This window comes from Podarcis vaucheri (genome assembly GCF_965113315.1).
Source record: "Podarcis vaucheri genome assembly, chromosome: 5".
NCBI lineage: Eukaryota > Metazoa > Chordata > Lepidosauria > Squamata > Lacertidae > Podarcis > Podarcis vaucheri.
The window spans coordinates 26,103,848-26,122,365 of NC_138763.1; the positions used below are offsets into that span (position 1 = coordinate 26,103,848).

At 45.4% G+C, this 18,518-nt stretch overlaps 1 protein-coding gene and 1 long non-coding RNA gene across 2 annotated transcripts in view; one reads left to right on the plus strand and one right to left on the minus strand.

Annotated features, from left to right (window-relative positions):
- The window catches only part of WWTR1 (WW domain containing transcription regulator 1), a 91,188-nt gene that overhangs the window by 63,037 nt on the left and 9,633 nt on the right, over positions 1-18,518 (plus strand). The window contains exon 3 of the mRNA XM_082224513.1: positions 7,990-8,195. Within this exon, the coding sequence (XP_082080639.1) occupies positions 7,990-8,195 (206 nt within the window). The remainder of the gene's footprint in view (positions 1-7,989; positions 8,196-18,518) is intronic.
- On the minus strand, positions 14,062-18,381 carry LOC309533397. Its single transcript, XR_014220210.1, has 2 exons — positions 16,368-18,381; positions 14,062-14,349 (listed from the first exon to the last, which is right to left on the minus strand). It is a non-coding gene; the product is annotated as an uncharacterized lncRNA (long non-coding RNA).

The window sequence follows — 18,518 nt, forward strand, 5'->3', positions numbered from 1 at the left end:
GAACTGAATTTGCAAAAAAAAAAAAAAAAGCATTCTTATGAATGCAGACAAATGGAAGTCTTTCCATTACCAGGTTTGCAGCAGCACAGCAGGAGGAGAAGTGGAGGAAGAACGCTACTCCTGCCATCTCCTCTCTGGGATGCAGCATGCTCACATTAGGCTGTGTGTGTGTGTGTGTACACATGCACATGTGCAAGATATATGTGCTATATATTTGTGTGTGTGTATGTATGATGTGATATAGATCTTCTTTTTCCTTGGTGATCACTCATAGCCGAGTAAGATTGTCTTCCATAAACACGGTTTTAACACTGAGTGTGTAAGTGACTGTGGAGGCCAGTTCTGGATCCACACGTCCTTCCACAGTGGGGACACTGGTTTCCGGGTGGGAGCTGATCACGGTGTGGATTTGCCAAGCATGCCTTCCTCTTAGCATGTTTCTCCCTTACGTCCTGAGTTCAAGTGTCTTCAAAGCCCATGACACCTTTGGTAAAGGCTGTTCTCCAACTGGAGCGCTCGCAGGCCAGTGTTTCCCAGTTGCTGGTGTTTATACTACATTTTTTAAGATTTGCCTTGAGACAGTCTTTAAACCTCTTTTGTTGACCACCAGCATTACGCTTGCCATTTTAAAGTTCGGAATAGAGTAGTTGCTTTGGAAGACGATCATCAGGCATCCACACAACATGACCAGTCCAGCAAAGTTGATGTTGAAGAATCATTGCTTCACATAGGCACACTTTACAATTGCCTATGCTGTATTTTTCACAGCGGGTGGGGAAAAAGGAGAGGCGGGGAAAACACAAGCTTCTGCTAGTGCCCCTCCAAACTGCCTTGAACGTGCCCACCTCAAGTGGAGGAGATAGGGCAGGCTTTCTCAGGCTTGGCTCCATCAATACTTTCCATCCATTCTGACTTATTTTTTTCTCTTTCTTCAAGTCACCAGGAAATCCTACAGATAAAAGCATAGTGCAAACCTCTGTTAACAACAATGAGTGGGTGAACCACACTTTCCATATCCTGCTGTGATAATATGGGATGTGACCTTCAGAGGTGGCGATTGTTCAGATCTGGGTACATTAGTCATGTGGAACTTCCAGAAATAAGGAGAATGAAGTTACCTTTGCCAAAGCTGGTGTTCGCTACAACAGACCTGAGATTTTGAGAGAGCAAAGCCCCGGCCTCAGCACTATCATTGCTTCACCTGCGCTGTGAAAGCTCTTCCGGTTTCAAGCTGTGTTTGAGCACTGAAGATCCTGAAATGAACTGGCAGGTGCCAGATGGGGATTGTGATGAATAATACAGTTTTCAGGTGATGGATGTATAATTTCTGAGGCACCTGAATCAACTTCTGCCCCATTTTGTAGAAATGCTTTTCCTTTTCAAAAATGTTTTATTTTTCATTTTCACATTTTACAATATAATCACACATCTGAGTTAGCAGACCCAATTGAAATATCCAGTCATCGATGACCCCCCTTTCTGTGGTGAATTTTGTTACATCTTTCCCCACTGCTTATCCAGTTCATATCTTATCCACTAATCATCCTTTATGTTCTATTTTAGTTATTCTCACTGCACATTTTTATATCAGTCCTGCTAGTGATTTCAGTTGTTTACAGTAATTCTCCAGATAATCAATAAATTTTCCCCATTCTATATTAAAACATCTCTCTTCTTGGTTTCTTAATCTTCTGCATATGCCATTTCTGCATATACCATCAGTTTTTGTTGCCAGTCTTCCTTAGTTGGAACTGTTTCTTTGTTCCATAAATAATTTCCTTTGTTCTTTGGATATCTCCAAATCTAAGAGAAAAGCTTCTGGGTTGCTGTTGTTTTAAAACAAATGTTATTTTCAACATTTTTTTCCAACTTACTATATATAATTTCCCAGTATGCTTTTGCTACCTTACGAGACCACTGTAGAAATGTGTTTCCTTTCACCCAGTTGATGGAAGACCAGGCTTAAAAGATTTTGCTTCACAATCAGAGGGTTGGTTTTAGACATACCTGCTTTCTCAAATGTGATCCTCCAGATGTAAGCGGTAATATATGTGTGATGTTTACTGGGTGGAGTCAGACCGAGAGAAAAAGGCCTGAGTTCAAATCCCCACTCAGTTATCTTGGACCAGTCGTCTTTTCTCTTGACCTAACCCCATCTCAGGGTGGAGACACCTTGAGCTAGAACAAATTTTATAAATTTGAACACACCATAGTGTAAGCATCAAGCAATTACATGAAGCCTATCCATGTCAGAACTGTCACTAGAGACAGGCCAGAACTGGTGTGCAAATGTGTACTCAATTAGAAGGTTAAAACAGAGATGGACAGACTTTAGACTTGTGGGAACTTCCTTCTTGTTTACTAGAAATTCTGAGATTCACCAACAACGAACCAGGCGAGAAAAGGTCTCCCGGGGGACAGAGCCAATTATCTACCCCACTTCAGTGAGCCATACAAATCTACAAATACCAATCTACAAATACAGATCTGCACCTGAAAACTAAACACAACACAACTTAAAATGCAAATCTTAAAGCCAACCATCAGAGCACTACACAGACCTAGCCAAAAGCTATATTAATATGCATATTTTGCAGGTGAGGGCCATAGAAGCTGACAGGTAAATGATTGGCAGAAGGCCATGGTGGATAATCCTCCCCTCCTTTCAATTTTGTGTGTTAAATAATTTTTACTGATCTTCTTCAAATCTCCCAGAAATGTACCAGTGGATTCTGCAAAAAAACCCTAAACATCTACCAGCCCCTTTTGGAAGGAGGAATTGAACATTACACCACTTCTGTGGGGAACAGGTTTTTGGGTGGCACTAATTTGGCAAAGTAAGGTCTAGAGTAATTTTGGGTAGTAATTTCTAGTGTCTGCCACATTCAGGTTTGGAAGGGAATTCCTGCTTCCCTCTTCCTGGTTGGCTCATTTACTTGAGTCATTTAAAGCTATGTATGCTGCACGCACCTTGATGTGGAGAATCATGTTTTCTCTTGGAAGGGCTATGTACATTCTGTGACTCTGCAGCTGGACCTCAAGCTCTTTGGGGAGACATTTAGCATCCTGAGTGCCTTGGTTTTAGAAATACATATTAAAGGCAGGCTGTTGATCCATAAGTCTGAAAAGAGAGGCATGACAGCATGTGGCCAATGCCTGGCGAAAATTTAGAAGCCAGGGTGGGAAATGGACTGAGTGGTGTGTGTTTTTCTGTGATTGGGGCTCCAACACCCTCTATGGCTCCATCTTCACCATGGCTAGTGGAGGCAAAATAAGTTGTGCGGTATGAGCAGAATTATCTAGATTTCCAAAAGATGTGCATGCTCCAAAACTTAGCTTTGTTTGGCACAGAATCTAGGTCACCTTGTCTCACAATGCAGACTCTTGTATAGGGTTTGCGAAGTCCAATCCAGAGAAAACCTTTAAGAGTGCAAAAATACTATTCATAAAACTGCATGCCAGTGTCTTAGTCTCTACCCCCCACCTACACATCCCACAGCTCCACCTGTGCAATGAAGACCACAATCCTAAAAAAGCTGTGCTTGTTATAAGCCCGATTGAACACCCTGGAAGTTACATCTAAGTAAACGTGGAGGATTTTGCTGTCAGACCACAGTTTGCTATATGCAGGAAGCAGGTGTACTGCAGAAGGGCAACTCCAAGGTGCATACTTGCACTCTGATAGGATCCATCCAGTCCTTGATGTGGCCTGCTGACCACCCAAGAAAGGTAATACGGCCACAGTCTCTAAAAACCACCTGGTTAAAACTGTTTTGCAATTAATCCAAATGAGTGGCATTGCACCGGCATCGTTTCAACAACCAACCAATGAGGATAGGAAATGGATGCTGAGTGTTTGCTTCCCTACACCTCTCTAGGTATCTGCTCCTAATGGCCAGGAGTTTTCTGCCTGGTTATTATTCTCCACCCAGAACTCCCAAGGAGAAGGTTCTCTGTGCACGTAGGACAGTGCAGTGTGTTTTTATTTAATACTTTACAGATTTTGGACCATGGCATGCTCCAAACTGAAAAGCAGTATTTTTGCTGACCTTGTTGGAAGGCTAATGCTGTTTCTGGGAAGTAAACGAAACAGGCAGTTCTTTGTTGGCAAGAGCAGAGAGAGAGAGAGAGAGAGAGAGAGACTCCCCCCACACACACACACAATGTCGTGACTAAGTCAAAAGTGTAATGTGGCTGGGTTTTGCTTCTGCAGACATGTGTTTTTCATCAGACAGCTCTGCATGACACTTGACGCTGGCCAGTTCGTAATGAACTATTCTGGGGGTGGGGTGGAGTACCTTTTCTATGGGGGCTAGCCCACAACTGTACTTAGACTCTGCCGAGGCCAAAAGAATAAAAACTGCGCCAGCCATTTTAACAAATGCGTCATTGACGTTTTACACCTGTGCTGATGGGTGCCTCCTCCGCCTGTAGCCTCCGTTTTGCGTATATCCAGCAAATAAATCGCCCCTTTCCGCTGCCAAAGGACCATTCTTGCTAATAGTTGTTAACCCTGCTCTGTGGTAAATTTGTCCATTAAACTTACAAAGAATATAGCAAGGGCCTGTGCGAGGCCTAGTTGGAAAGTAAGCGTAGCTGAGTTTCCCAGTGGACTGAAGAAAAATCACCTTTCTTCAGTTTACAGTGCAAAAGTGCAAAACGAAAACACATATGGTCACAAATCCTGGGACTTAGAGAGGTCAAGGTTGTGGCCTTGTGATCTCATTTGCGTGCCCATACTGATGGGGCTGAATGCCTTTGAATGCTCAGGTTCATCTTACTTTTCCTTTCCTCCCCTCCACTCTTCCATTGTGCAAGTAGGGTTTGAATCCTAAAGCTGGACTTTTTGCAATAAGGAAGGTGATGAGAAAACACACTGGAAAGGCTCCGTACATTGTGCAACTCTCCCTGCCAATCAATGGGAACGAATGCCTGATAAATAGCCAACGTTGTCTGACTTCCCCACAAGCTTTGTGTAAGCAAGTCAGAACGAATGCTAAATAAATAGCTTATCTGGAAGTGGCCCAAGTGAGGTCGCTTTCCAGCTGGTGCCAAATGAGATCACTTCCCTGTTTCTTTTCCTTGCTCATGAGTCGGGGCCAGGAAGGTCAGAGGCAGTTAATCCTTCTGAAAACCAATTGCTGGAAGTCACAGGAAGGAAGGTGCTTATGGGTCCTGATTGCTGGTTTTCAACCGGCACCTGGTTAGCCACTGTGAGAACAGGATGCTGGAAAAGAGGGGCCACAGTGACTGGCCTGATCCTGCAGGATCTCCTGACGTTCTTAAAATACACTTGAAACTCATGGGGCTTTTGAGCCCCTGTAAGTCTCAAATTGGGTTTAAAGCCATCTGTGCTGCTTCATAGCCAGCAAGAAACAAGGGCAAAAAATATGGGCAGATTTGCTGAATGCACCAGACTTCCCACAGTATGAATGGTGGGTCCTGCCCTGAGGACGATTTCCACCTCGTAGCCTGGGGAAAGGCAAGGGGAGGACATTGGTAGCCAGCCAGCCAGATGCCCTCCATCATCTATTAACAATTGGCCATGCCGGCTATGGCTCAGAGGAGTTGTAGTTCGACATCTGGAGAGACCATGTTGGATATCCCTGCAGTACACATATGGTGTCACACAGAGTGTATCTGGGCCATTTCATAATAAGGCACACATCTGTGGGTTGTGGGGAAATGTGGCCCTTTTTAAAAAAAGAAGAAGAAGGCTGTTCTCACTGTATGAAGGCCTCAGCTGCTCTCTGCTCCTTCCAGATGGAATGATTATCAGAGGGAACACTCTAGGACTTCTCTTCACTATTAGCAGCACTGCTTCAGCCAATTGCTCCCGGGGCAATATCTGAGCTGCTGCAAAAATAGGATACCCAGTGGTAAGATAACTCACAAATGGTTGCTTTCGAGGTGTAATATTTGCATCTCGTCTGTCCTCCAAAGGTGATCAGGGTGGCTCATATCAGATGGTCTATCCGGGTTGCGGCTTAGCTTAAGAAACTGAATTGCACTGGGTGACTTCAGACCGCTCTCGTGTCCCACAGTTCTGTTACAGAAACCAGCCAAATATCCCACACTTTAAGCTAAATTTTAAAACCGCGCCAAATCTTTCACTGTAGGCACATAGAGAGGGATCTGCAGCTGTTATAACTGATGTCTCTGATGGCTCTGGAAATTGACCAGTCTAAACTTACCTTTTAACACGAGTGGGTGGGGAATAGTAGGATACCTAAGGAATTGCTGACATTACTGAAAAGGAATTGGTATGGCATACCAGCAGTTTGTCAAACGCACCATTCTGCTATTCATGCAGTTTGCATGCTGTAATCGCAGATGGGCAGATTTTCACCGACTGCAACCCAAAGTAAACCTTGTAGCGGCTATTTGGAGGGGAAGGCGCTCTTTGTTCAGATGGTATAGACAAGTTCCTCGGGGGAAAGTTGGCAAGAGTCAGCCACAGAGCTTGTGTTGATTTTTCCTTTCTTTTGCTTTGCTTCCTTTTCTTCTTTTGTTATTTGTGAAAGCCCTATAGATTCCGAGTCACTTCCTCACTCCGCGTTCATTATTGTTTTACCCGCTTTGATATGTCAACTGTAAGAGAGATTAAACAGAAGCATGGAAAAGATGTCTAGCTTTCTCCAACACACTTAGTTTACCTGTCGCCTGCTGGTATGGATGCCTATGTTTCCATTCTCTGCTTGTTCTCCTTGAACCTCCTAACTCTTGCAATCAGCCCCCTGTTCTTTCTGCCTGTTCTGCTTACTGCTACCACCCACCAAGCAAGCCCATCAGCCAGCTGTCTACAAACTCAGTTGCCTGGATTGCTCAGTTGGCTAGAGCGTGGTGCTGATAATACCAAGGTTGCAAGTTCAGTCCCTGTATGGGACAGCTGCATATTCCTGCCTTGCAGGGGATTGGACTTAGATGGTCCTTAAGATCCCTTCCAACTCTGAAATTCTGTGATTGCATTTTGCTGAAGACACACACCCCTACCTGCAAGACTGCTGTTCTTATGTTGCGGTTGGATCTAAGAGGCAGCTGAGCATGAAAGGGGAGCATGGAGGACCTCAGAAAGGGGCATTCCTGAGCTCTGAGAGCAAAATATGTTCAGTTTTTTTTTTATTAAACTATTAAATTAGGAGTTCTTGAACACTGTGGGTTTTTGGCTTGGACATTGTTCGTCAGATTTAATTAACCACTTTGGGGGACTTTCAATTAAAAGACCGAGTCACTTAAGTTTGTGGTGATTGTAATACCCCGCTGAAAACTTGTCAATGACTTTTAATACGGCTTTCGCAAAGCGTTGACTTTCAACGTGGTTTGAAGTCGTAGTTCAGTTATGAATCCGAAGGGATAGCTCGGGGCAAATCCACTGGCACCAAATTAAACCATGACACTCACTCCCACAGGAGGCAGCGATGGTCTCAGCAACTTGGAGGGCTTTAAAGGACAAATTCATGGAGCATAAGGTTATCAATGGCTACTTGCCACAATGGCTATTCTCAGCCTCCATTGTCAGATACAGTGATGCCTCCAAACACCAGTTTCTGGAAACCACGGGAAGAGAACTGTGCTCTTGAGGTCAGGTCCTGCTTGCCATCCCACTGGCATCTGGGTGAGAACAGGATGTTGGGCTGGATGGGCTATTGGCCTGATCCAGGAAACCATTCTTCTGTTCCTATCTTCAGAACAATGCATGGGGAAGTGTCACTCATACAGTAGTAAGGACCTGTCAGTGTCGTTCCAAAGCTGCAGATTTTAAAACAGCTGCATTGCTTTCCAGTGTGTTTCTGGGCCAAATTCAAAGTGTTAACACTGGTGTTTAAAAGCCTAGATTAGAAGGGGGTTGTATGCTGAAGACATACCTCTTTGCCTTGGCCTGTAATTTACTTTGGACTGTTTTTAAAGCTGTAATTAATACTCTGTTGAAGGGCAGGTGCTAATAATAATAATCTACAAATAATTTTCTAAACTGTGTTTTCTCCTTAGTAATGAATCACCAGCACCAACCGCAAATGACACCCAGTACAACTATATCCCAGCAGAACCACCCTACCCCAAACCCTCAAGCCGCCTTATTGAACATGCCGAATGCCTTGACTTCCCAGCAGCAGCAGCAACAGAAGCTGAGGCTTCAGAGGATCCAGATGGAAAGAGAGAGGATTCGCATGCGCCAGGAGGAACTCATGCGTCAGGTATTGCTATGTTTTTAGGCAAACCCTGTTGGTGCTGTTGGATCTTTGGAAGATTAAAGAGGTCCTGGTTTGGGTGTTCACTCCTTCACACAGTGAGGGAGCATGCATACTTGTTCCTAGCTTCTCCAAATGGCGTATGAACAGACTCAGAGAAAGGGAGGGGGCAGGATGTATATGGGGCACTAATATTCCCATGTGCTTTGCTCCTATTGGTGGCTAGTGCCCACATGACCATCACATGGAGAGCTTCCCTATGACAAAGGCTACAAATACTCCCAAGGGCTAGTTCTTAAGTCTGTTTCAGCAGTTTGCGGCCAGCTGTGAAACTGATGTCATTTTGCATTTACAGATATCTTAGACTTAATGTCATTAGCAATTATACACTGCCTGGAGACTTTCCTCATTATGTACGTGTTGCACAACTTTGGACTTCACTTATGATATAAGATTTGGCTTTTATAATGCCTCACATCTGGTGCTTCATTTATATGGCTTTAAGGAATTACTACTACTACTACTACTACTACTACTATTATTATTATTAACTAAACTCGTATATAGCCCTATATCCACAGGTCCTAGGGCGGTTCACAAGATAAAATCACAACATAAAAACACAAAATACACAGTCAAAGGAAGAAAGCATTCTGAACCATTGCAAATGATGCTTTTCACAAACTGGGGAGTATCTCCCTTTAGAAGATACTGTGTTTTGCCCCAAATATTAATCCGTTTCCCTAGATAACACACTTAACCACTTATTCCAAGGAGCAATGTGGGTAGGAATTAAATATAGTCCAGTTTTATGAAGGCAATTTCGGCATTCGGGGCAAGTTTTCTTCATATGTTCTTCAGTGCTTTATTTCCCTGCAGTTCCACAGGTCCATTTCTAAGAATGAATGGATGCCAACTGTAAATACACAGTATTAGATAAGCTTGGCAGTTTCAAAGTTTTTAGCTTTGCTTACTAAATACAAGCAAAATAATAAACGTAAGAATTTAGATCGCTCTCTAGGGCAAGGGTGAAGATCTACAGCTTCCAATAACCAGCTAGCATGCCCAGTGCCTAACAATGATTGCAGCTGCAGTTCAGTAACATCTGGAGGGCCAAGCCAAATTATCCTATTTGCATAGGCAAAACATTCTGGAAAATTTTTCTGATTCATTTTTTTCTAAAATTGAAAACCCACATTGCTGCCTGCCCTAACAGCATACGCAGTTAAGCGAAGTTACAAACACATCACACCAAGTCCCTATGGTGATCTGTCTACACTTTAAAAAAACCCAGCTTAGGTTGCTATTCTGTGCTCATTTTCTTAGGAGCTCATCCTAATGAACTCGACAGGGTTTATTTCCGGGTAAATATGCATTGGACGGGGATGCAAAAGATCTAGAATGGGGGTGGGACTGGAATTCTCCTGCCTACAGTGTCCTTTTGCCTTTGGGATTTCTGTCTTAACCCCCTTTGGCTATTCCAGGGTAACATTTGTTTATACTGTATTTAGTAAGGAGGTATCGAATTTCTTGGCAGCAAACAGAGGTATGGTTTCTATTTGTGCAGCGACACCAGTTGGCATGTCGCTTCTGGAGGGTTATTAACGCTCCGTCAGATGTACCAAGGATGCCACTGACCCTATCAGGACATATCAAAGCGTGTGCTGCAAAATCCCCTCCCCCGCACAGCCCCATCTTTTTTGCTTTTAAAATAACTAGCCAAAGATATATGTAGCTGTTTATGTCAAATCTCCCTCATCAGAAAGCTGTGTCCATTCAAAGACCAATAATAGTAAAATGAAATATAAAAATGGATTCCGATTTATCTTCATTGACATGAATGCAAGCTGGCGGCGTTAGGTTCTTCTGTAGGCAGTTATCCCAATGGAGCGGCTTTCTCTGTCTTTTTGTTGCTGTTGAGAAGTTAATTGCCCCTGATCAGTTTACACTTGGGTCTTGACTGTTTTCACACACTAGCAACGCATCCTGTAGAAGTCCATCCATTATATTTTATCTGCACAATCAGAATGAATTTCAGGAACCAAAAAGTCGTACCTTGGAAGTCGAACGGAATCTGTTCCGGGAGCCCGTTTGACTTCCAAAACATTTGGGAACCAAGGCACGGCTTCCAATTGGAAGCCGCAAAAGTCGCAACGAACGTTCGGGTTCCAAAGAACATTCACAAACCGGAACAATTGCGGCATTCAGGAGCTGAAACGCTCGTCTTGCAAGGCATTCGAGTTCCAAGGCACGACTGTATTGAAAAATACAACTTTGGAGCCGTCTGGCCCCAAATGGCAAGTTTTGGTTGCTGTAACCATGGTTTATGGAGCATACGGCTTGCCCCAGAGAACACTGGGAACTGCTGTTTATGCCTCCCAGAGCCACAGTTTCCAGTGCACTGTACAAGCTACAGTTCCCAGAATGCTTTGGGGGAAGCTGTGTGCCTTAAATGCATGGCAAGGATGTGACTTCGGAAGCCTTAGATGATTGGCTCAGCAAGACTGCTTCCTGTAACCCAGCATTGTGTTTCTTTGTTACTCCCTGGTCTGTGCCACGTTCAGTCACTTGTTGGATGGAGGCCCCGCTTTTGGACCCTGACAAATCCTTAGCCGAGCCGTGCAAGGCAAGTCACTTGGTCTTGGGAGGATGGAGCTGTTCAAACCTTACGAGCTCTGCCATGTCGCAGTTGTGCGTGCTAATTTTAATGAGGAGCAGATTTTTTTTTGCCCCCGCCAGCAGCTTTAAAAAAAGAAATTGTGGTGCAATCCTTGGCCCGCAGCCTTTAATCAGCAGGAACTTTTATGAACTTCCTGTCTGCAGTCTGGGCGGTACTGATGGTCGACTCAAGGTAGCAGACCCCACCCGAATCCTTTACTGTTGCCTTTTCTTTTCATAGAATCATAGTATTATGCAACCCATTTAAGGGGAGGAAAAATGATGTGTGTTGGGGGGCGGGTGGGCTGGCTGCTAGGCGACTGAAAGGGGGGGGGAAGGGTTTGGGTGAAAGGGAGTGGAATTATTTCTCCTCCAGTACCGAGTCCCCAACTTGACAGCAGCTGCTGTTGCCTGGCTATCTTACAGCAGGCTTGCTCTGCAGAAATTTCCGACTCGGCAGCTGCCCTGCCTGGAAGGATACGCCCAGCAGCTCTCTGGAGCTGATGGGGTTTCTCCTTCCCCATATCCTGCTTCAGTTTTAGAAGGTTGGGACGATGTTTGATCACTAATCACTTAATTGTTAAACTATGGAATTTGTTTCTACCGGAGAGCAGTGGCAGCCCCCAACTTGGATGGCATTAAAAGAGGATCGCACAAATTCACAGAGGGAAAGGGATGTCTGCTAGCCACAGTGGCTATGGACTACCTCCCCTGTCGGAGACAGTATGCCTTGGAATGCCTTCTGGCTGGGAGTAACAAGTTGGTAGGGCACTGCTGTGCTCAGGTCTTGTTTGCAGGGTTGCCATAGGCATTTGGTTGGCCACTGTGAGAACAGGATGTTGGGACTAGGTGGCCCACTGACCTGACCTCTCGGGCTCTTCTTATGTGTTCAAGTAGCGTTTCCCAAACTTGGGTCTCCGCTGTTTTTTGGACTAATAATAATAATTTATTATTTATACCCCGCCCATCTGGCTGGGTTTCCCCAGCCACTCTGGGCGGCTTCCAACAAAACACTAAAATACAGTTCCCATCATCCCTGACCACTGGTCCTGCTAGCTAAGGGTGATGGGAGTTGTAGTCCAAAAACAAGTTTGGGAAACCCTGTCAGCTAAAGAGGTTTGGTGAGCTGAGAGAGCTGCCTTAGTTTCGTCAGTTAGCATGTGATTCATATTTCATGTGCACAGTTGTAACTTAATTTGATTTCTGCGCTCCCCCTGCCTGTTTCGGAAATGAACAGTGTCATCCCATGAACGTCTACCCTGAATTTTAAGACTTCCTTTATTCCATGGGGTTTACTCCCTAGTAAGTACATTGAGGACAGCAGCCAATATGATCTAAAATGGGCAAACGGGCTTCGAACAGTTTCCTTGATGAAGCTCGCAATGGGAAGAGCGTCTGCTTCCTTTGCATGCCAAAGATCTCAGGTGTGATTTCCAGAATGCCCCCTGCTTGAAGCCCTGGAGAGTCCCTGCCAACCAGTGTGGACAATACTGAGCTCGAGGGACCAATGGTCTGGCTCAGTATAAGGCAGCTTCCTATGTTCCTAGATCATCTTCTCACCATGCAGTCCTAAGTCTGGAGTAAATCAGAAGGATGGCTTAACCACCCAGCCAAAACCCATCAGGGTTTCTAATATTAAATGACTTTCCCCCTCCCATTAGGAGCAACGGGAGGGAAATCTGAGGGAGACATTCGGATCAGCTCCTCAGCTGGTATAATTTTCGCCCCAGTTCAGTGGTGGTAATGGTGGGGTGTTGCTGGACCATAAATATTTTGCATCCGTTGGCTCCAGTCAGTTTCCCAATACTACCCTGACAATCCACACCACCACCACTTTCATCTGTACAGCTATCGCAGCTCCAATGTTGGCTGGGTCAGAGCATCAAATATTTTTGTAGTAGCAGGCAAGGGGGAATCTGGTATCCATTCTCTCTTTCTCTGGCATCAAAGATCTGGTTTATCTTAGGGCTCCCGAGACCCTGTCCAGGGACTGTAGGATTGCAGCATAAGAATGGTTTGCAGTTAAAGCACATACCCTCACAAAAAAGAATCCTGGGGACTGTAGTTTACTTCATAACAGAGCAGCAGTTCCCAGCACCCCATGCAAACTACACCTCCCAGCATTCTTTGGGGTAAGCCATTTGCTATAAATATGTGCTGAATGAGTTTCAAATGTATGATGTGGGTGTGACTTAGAGTGCTGCACTACAGAACAGGGGAATTTGAGGAATACAAATGCCAGGGGAGGTGGGGTGTAATCTGGATGTTTTTTGTTGTTGCCCTCCATCAGAGGACTGGGTGAGACGGAAGTACAGTGAGGAGCAGCATGAAACCAGACACTTCCCGCATTCTCAAAGGGGCAATTCAGCGGCTGGCGCATCTGCAGCTATTTCTGCAGGGAAAGGTTCCAGGAAATGTGGCTGGAGATTTCCAGAATCATTTTGCACAGAGTAAATTATGCCAGGGAAGGGCTGTAGCTCAGGGGTAGAGCATCTTGTCTTGCAAGCAGAAGGTCCCAGGTTCAATCCCTGGCATCTTCAGACAGGGTTGGGAGAGAATCCTGCATGAAAACCTGGAGAACTGCTGCCAGTCAGTGTAGTAAAGCTAAAGGGACCCCTGACCATTAGGTCCAGTTGTGACCGACTCTGGGGTTGCGATGCTCATCTCGCTTTATTGGCCGAGGGAGCCAGTGTACATCTTCCGGGTCATGTGGCCAGCATGACTAAGCCGCTTCTGGTGAACCAGAGCAGCGCATGGAAATGCCGTTTACCTTCCCGCTGGAGCGGTACCTATTTATCTACTTGCACTTGACGTGCTTTAGAACTGCTAGGTTGGCAGGAGCAGGGACCGAGCAATGGGAGCTCACCCCTGTCACGGGGATTTGAACCGCCGACCTTCTGAGCGGCAAGCCCTAGGCTCTGTGGTTTAACCCACAGCGCCACCCACGTCTCTGCCAGTGTAGACAATACTAAACTACATGGCCCAATGGTCTAACTCAGTATAAGGCACCTGTTCCTTCTCTCTCTGTGTGTGTGTGTCTAAAGAAATAGTTGTGTGTGTGTGTGTAGAGACAGTGAGCATTTGAGCATGCTGCAGCAACATCACACAGCTGCCTTGATCTCCCCTTTCTCTTTTTTTGCTGACTCCTCTCCCCTTTGCTTTCTGGAAGATGGTTGTACTCACAGCACCACCACCAAAGAGAACAGACTGCAACGGCTGCCAAAGGTCATTTTTTTTAAAAAAAGAAAGAAAAGAAGGTGTCAATGATTGAGCATGTCATGATTGGCCTGCAGGAGGGACTCCTTTTGCCAGATGACTTGCTGCTCTCCCAGAAGTGTCATGTCTGGTTCTGTGTGCTCACAGACCTGTCATCCGCTTGGCACTGCCGTAGCAGACCTGAAACACCCCTCATTAAAGTCTTCTTTTGCTGCAAAGCAGGAGTGAAGAAGGCTTTTCACCTGAGGGACACATTCCCTTCCAGAATAGTAGGTGGGACACATTCCTGCGGTGCAAAAGAGGGTAGAGGAATGAATTTGAGTTCTACCTTCTGTATAGTAGGCTAGTTTCTTCTCTCTCTCTCTCTCTCTCTCTATCTCTCTCTCTCTCCTGAATCAGACTTCAGGTGTACAGTCCACACAGGCAGAGAAACACTCTTGAAGGCTTGAGGTTTTCCCATACGTGCTGTAAACTCTGATGTTGACTAGCCCTACCACGAGGCAGAGTGAGGCCTTGCATTTAAAGGAGCATCGTACCACCACAACCTCCCCCAAAGAATCCTGGGGTCTCCTAACAACTCCTTAACAAACGCCACTCTGTGACTGGGAATTTCGAAGTCTGGTCACTTGAATCCTAGTCTAACTCACCCTTCTCCCAACAAGATGCTTTGGACTACAACTCCCACAATCCCTCGCTGTTGGTTGCGTTTGCTCAGGCTGATGGGAGTTGTAGTCCAGCAACCTCTGGAATGACAAAAGTTGCGCTGTGGCCAGAGTTCTTCGACCTTGGCTCCCCAGATGTTGCTGGACTCTGACCCCCACCAGCACCAGCCTGCATAGCCAGCGGATGATGAAAGGTAGTCCAACAACATCTGGAGGCAGAAGATTGAAGGATGCTACTATAGGCAAGGCTTCCGGCCTAGTTCAAGAGTGCCACAAAGCTTCCACTGCTTGTATTACAGAAGGTACCTGAGCTTTATAGCCACGGGGGTGGGCAACGTGTGGCCCATGACCTAATTCCATGTGGGCAGTTGAGGAGGGGGGAAAGGTTAGCAGAAGGGGGCTGCCCTGCCCTATTTTCTCCTCTGTCCCCACCCATCTCCGGCTTGTCCCCACCCCCTGAAACATCACCGCCTGAGAGAATGCGGCCACTGGCAGGGAAAAAGGTTTCCCACCCTTACTTTAAATGGGGAGCACGTAATAAGGAAGTCTGCCAGCTGAAATCTAGGTGGCAGCCTTTGAACATCATTGTGTGAAGCAGCCCCAGGCAAGCAGACTAGCCTTGCCAGCGATGCAAGCGAGTAACCCAGCCCTACACCACATTCCACGTGTTCAGTTGCAAATTATTTGTGTGTTATCCAATTTTGCAAATCTGCGCAACGGAGGCAACAGCCCTGCTCATAGATCCTAGGCCACAGCTTCCCCAAGAGCTGAGAAGAGCAAAGGAAGGGAAAATCAATGTGTGTGTTGGGGGTGGCGGGGAGAGGCATTGGCTGGCTTCACGGTTTTTCCCACATTGCGATTTTTGCATAGCGCGTGCACACACACACACACACACACACCATGATTTGCAATATATTGCCAGGTCAAAAAATATGAAACCGATATCATGATATGGACTTCAAACCAGTTTGGATGTTGTTGTTTAGTCGTTTAGTCGTTTCCGACTCTTTGTGACCCCATGGACCAGAGCACGCCAGGCACTTCTGTCTTCCAATGCCTCCCGCAGTTTGGTCAAACTCATGCTGGTAGCTTCGAGAACACTGTCCAACCATCTTGTCCTCTGTCGTCCCCTTCTCCTTGTGCCCTCCATCTTTCCCAACATCAGGGTCTTTTCCAGGGAGTCTTCTCTTCTCATGAGGTGGCCAAAGTAGTGGAGCCTCAGCTTCAGGATCTGTCCTTCCAGTGAGCACTCAGGGCTGGTTTCCTTAAAAATGGATAGGTTTGATCTTCTTGCAGTCCATGGGACTCTCAAGAGTCTCCTCCAGCACCAGAATTCAAAAGCAGATATATCACCTAGTGCCCTTCCATTAAAACACAAGCACTTACTGACATACATTAAGTGATTTTGGTGAAAGCATGAAAACGACAGGTTTCTCTGAGGTCTCAAAGGCACAGTTTGAATTTAGCAATCCGAGAGGAGGGTGCCAGATGTACCGCGTCAGCATCCCAAACTAGGTTTGGTTCCCACTTGCATTCCAGAAGCAGCGTCATTAGATTTCCAGGGTGAGAGGTAATTAAATCTGCCCGGCTGGACAACAGGAAATAGCCAGTGATATTATATTTCATATACATACTGTGATACTTACTGCCACTTAGGTGTAGTACACACAGCAGGTTTGAGCAAATGTGAGCCGTCTGATATTCCTTTGTGCTGGGAGAAAAGAAGGGGGAAGCGGGTTTTAATTGTTTGATAGTTACCTTGTCCTGAAGTGGCAAAGAGCTTGAATGTAAAGGTACAGAGACACATGCAACGCCCCCCACCCCATGGCAGGTTTTGTGTTATTTCATGACTGTTGCTGCTGTTAGTCAACAGGTGCAAGCGTAAGATTATATATGGAGTGAAGCAATAACAAGTATTCAATTGTCCACATTCCCATCATACATTCACAGGGAACTCTGGGAATTGTTGCCCTGTGAGTTTATGCAGGAGAAATTCCCAGTGGATTATGCCCACAGACATACTTGCAGACCTGTAAACTTAGAATTGCAATGTGCTATATTTTTAACTTTTCATATTTTTTTGCTACAATCTGTAGTTGGATCAGTATGCAATCAGTTGTGTAGATGACTCTCAAGAGAAATAGGGATTCTCTGCTCTTTCCTATTACAGTGGTACCTCGGGTTACATACGCTGCAGGTTACATATGCTTCAGGTTACAGACTCCGCTAACCCAGAAATATTGCCTCAGGTTAAGAACTTTGCTTCAGGATGAGAACAGAAATCGTGCTGCTGCAGCGCAGTGGCAGTAGGAGGCCCCATTAGCTAAAGTGGTGCTTCAGGTTAAGAACAGTTTCAGGTTAAGAACGGACCTCCAGAACGAATTAAGTACTTAACCTGAGGTACCATTGTAATAGAAGTTCCTTTTGTATTTTTCCTTAGGGAATACAAGTACAAATGGGAACACACCCTGTGTCATCATCTTTTCCCCCACTTGGTGTCACTGTCACACTACAAAAAACAACAACAACACAGACATTCCTGGCATTCTCTCATGTACTTCCTGTATAGAAGTTTTGCATCCTTACTTCCTCCTTAGTCAGTTATTATATTCCGAATAAAGGAAAGGAAGCAAGGTGTGCTGCTGCACATTAACTGTAGGTCATCCTGGCACAAATTGTACCCACTTGCTAGTTCCTGGGTATGAGCGGCAAACTCCATGTATTGAATCAATTGATGCATGCATGCTGTCTTAACTTTCGTATCATGGGCTTCCTGCGTTGTCTTACATCACTGCAAATCAGAAGTCGCTCCAGGAAATAATGATGCACCTACTGAGATCAGTATGTGGACATTTTTTAATGGCTTCTTTGGGACTGCCTGCTGAGAAGCTTATGTCTGTGTTAGTGAAATTCTGTAATGTAATGAATCACCTCTTTCCCCAACCCCTCTGCCTTCCTTTTCTAGTCTGTGAAATAACGGAGGGTATTTGTTTCCAGCAAAAGGGGCCAGGGTTTGGAAAAAGAAACTGGGCAGATCCAGCAATCCTAACCTCATTTTGTTGTTGCATGTTTGTTTGTTGTTATTAATTTGATATATTACCCGCCTTTTGCCACACCGTCCCAGGGAAGGTCACAACGATTTAAAATGCAACAGTTTATGTGGGAGTAAGGCCCATTGAATTCAGTGGGCCCATTAAATTCAGTTAAGATCGCCGCTTAAAATATTTGCAACGCCTTGTAACATTTGTGATCTGCAGGCTGTTAGTAAGTCACGGCAATTTTGTGTCTATGCATGTGTATGCCTTGTACACTTGAGTGGTCATTCCCAAACTCCCCCTGTCCCCACAGATCACTTGGAACATTTCTAATGGACCACTTACTGATTTTTTGTTTTGCCTGTTGTAGCAATTGCAAGGCGCAGTGCTAGATCCTGTGTGATTTTAAATGGTGCTTTTGCAGACAATGCCGCTGAACACCTGAAAGAAGTTTGTGGACCACTGGTGATCCACAGACCACCTGCGCTAGAGCTAAGATGCCTTGGTTCCTGACTTAGACATTTTATCATCTAGAGGTTGGAGATGTGGGGCAAGCCGAACCCTACAGAATTCTACGGCACACGTGTGTGTCTGCCTGCGGTTTTTTAATTTTTTTGTTTAAAGACATGCACAAAATGTCTCCCCAAAGCAAACCAGACCAGGCTGCAGGAAATAGGCACCATCCCTGGTAAATAGGGATGGATGGGGCATACGTGGGACTCGTACCTCTAGAAACCTGTTTTCCAGGCCCCCCCGGC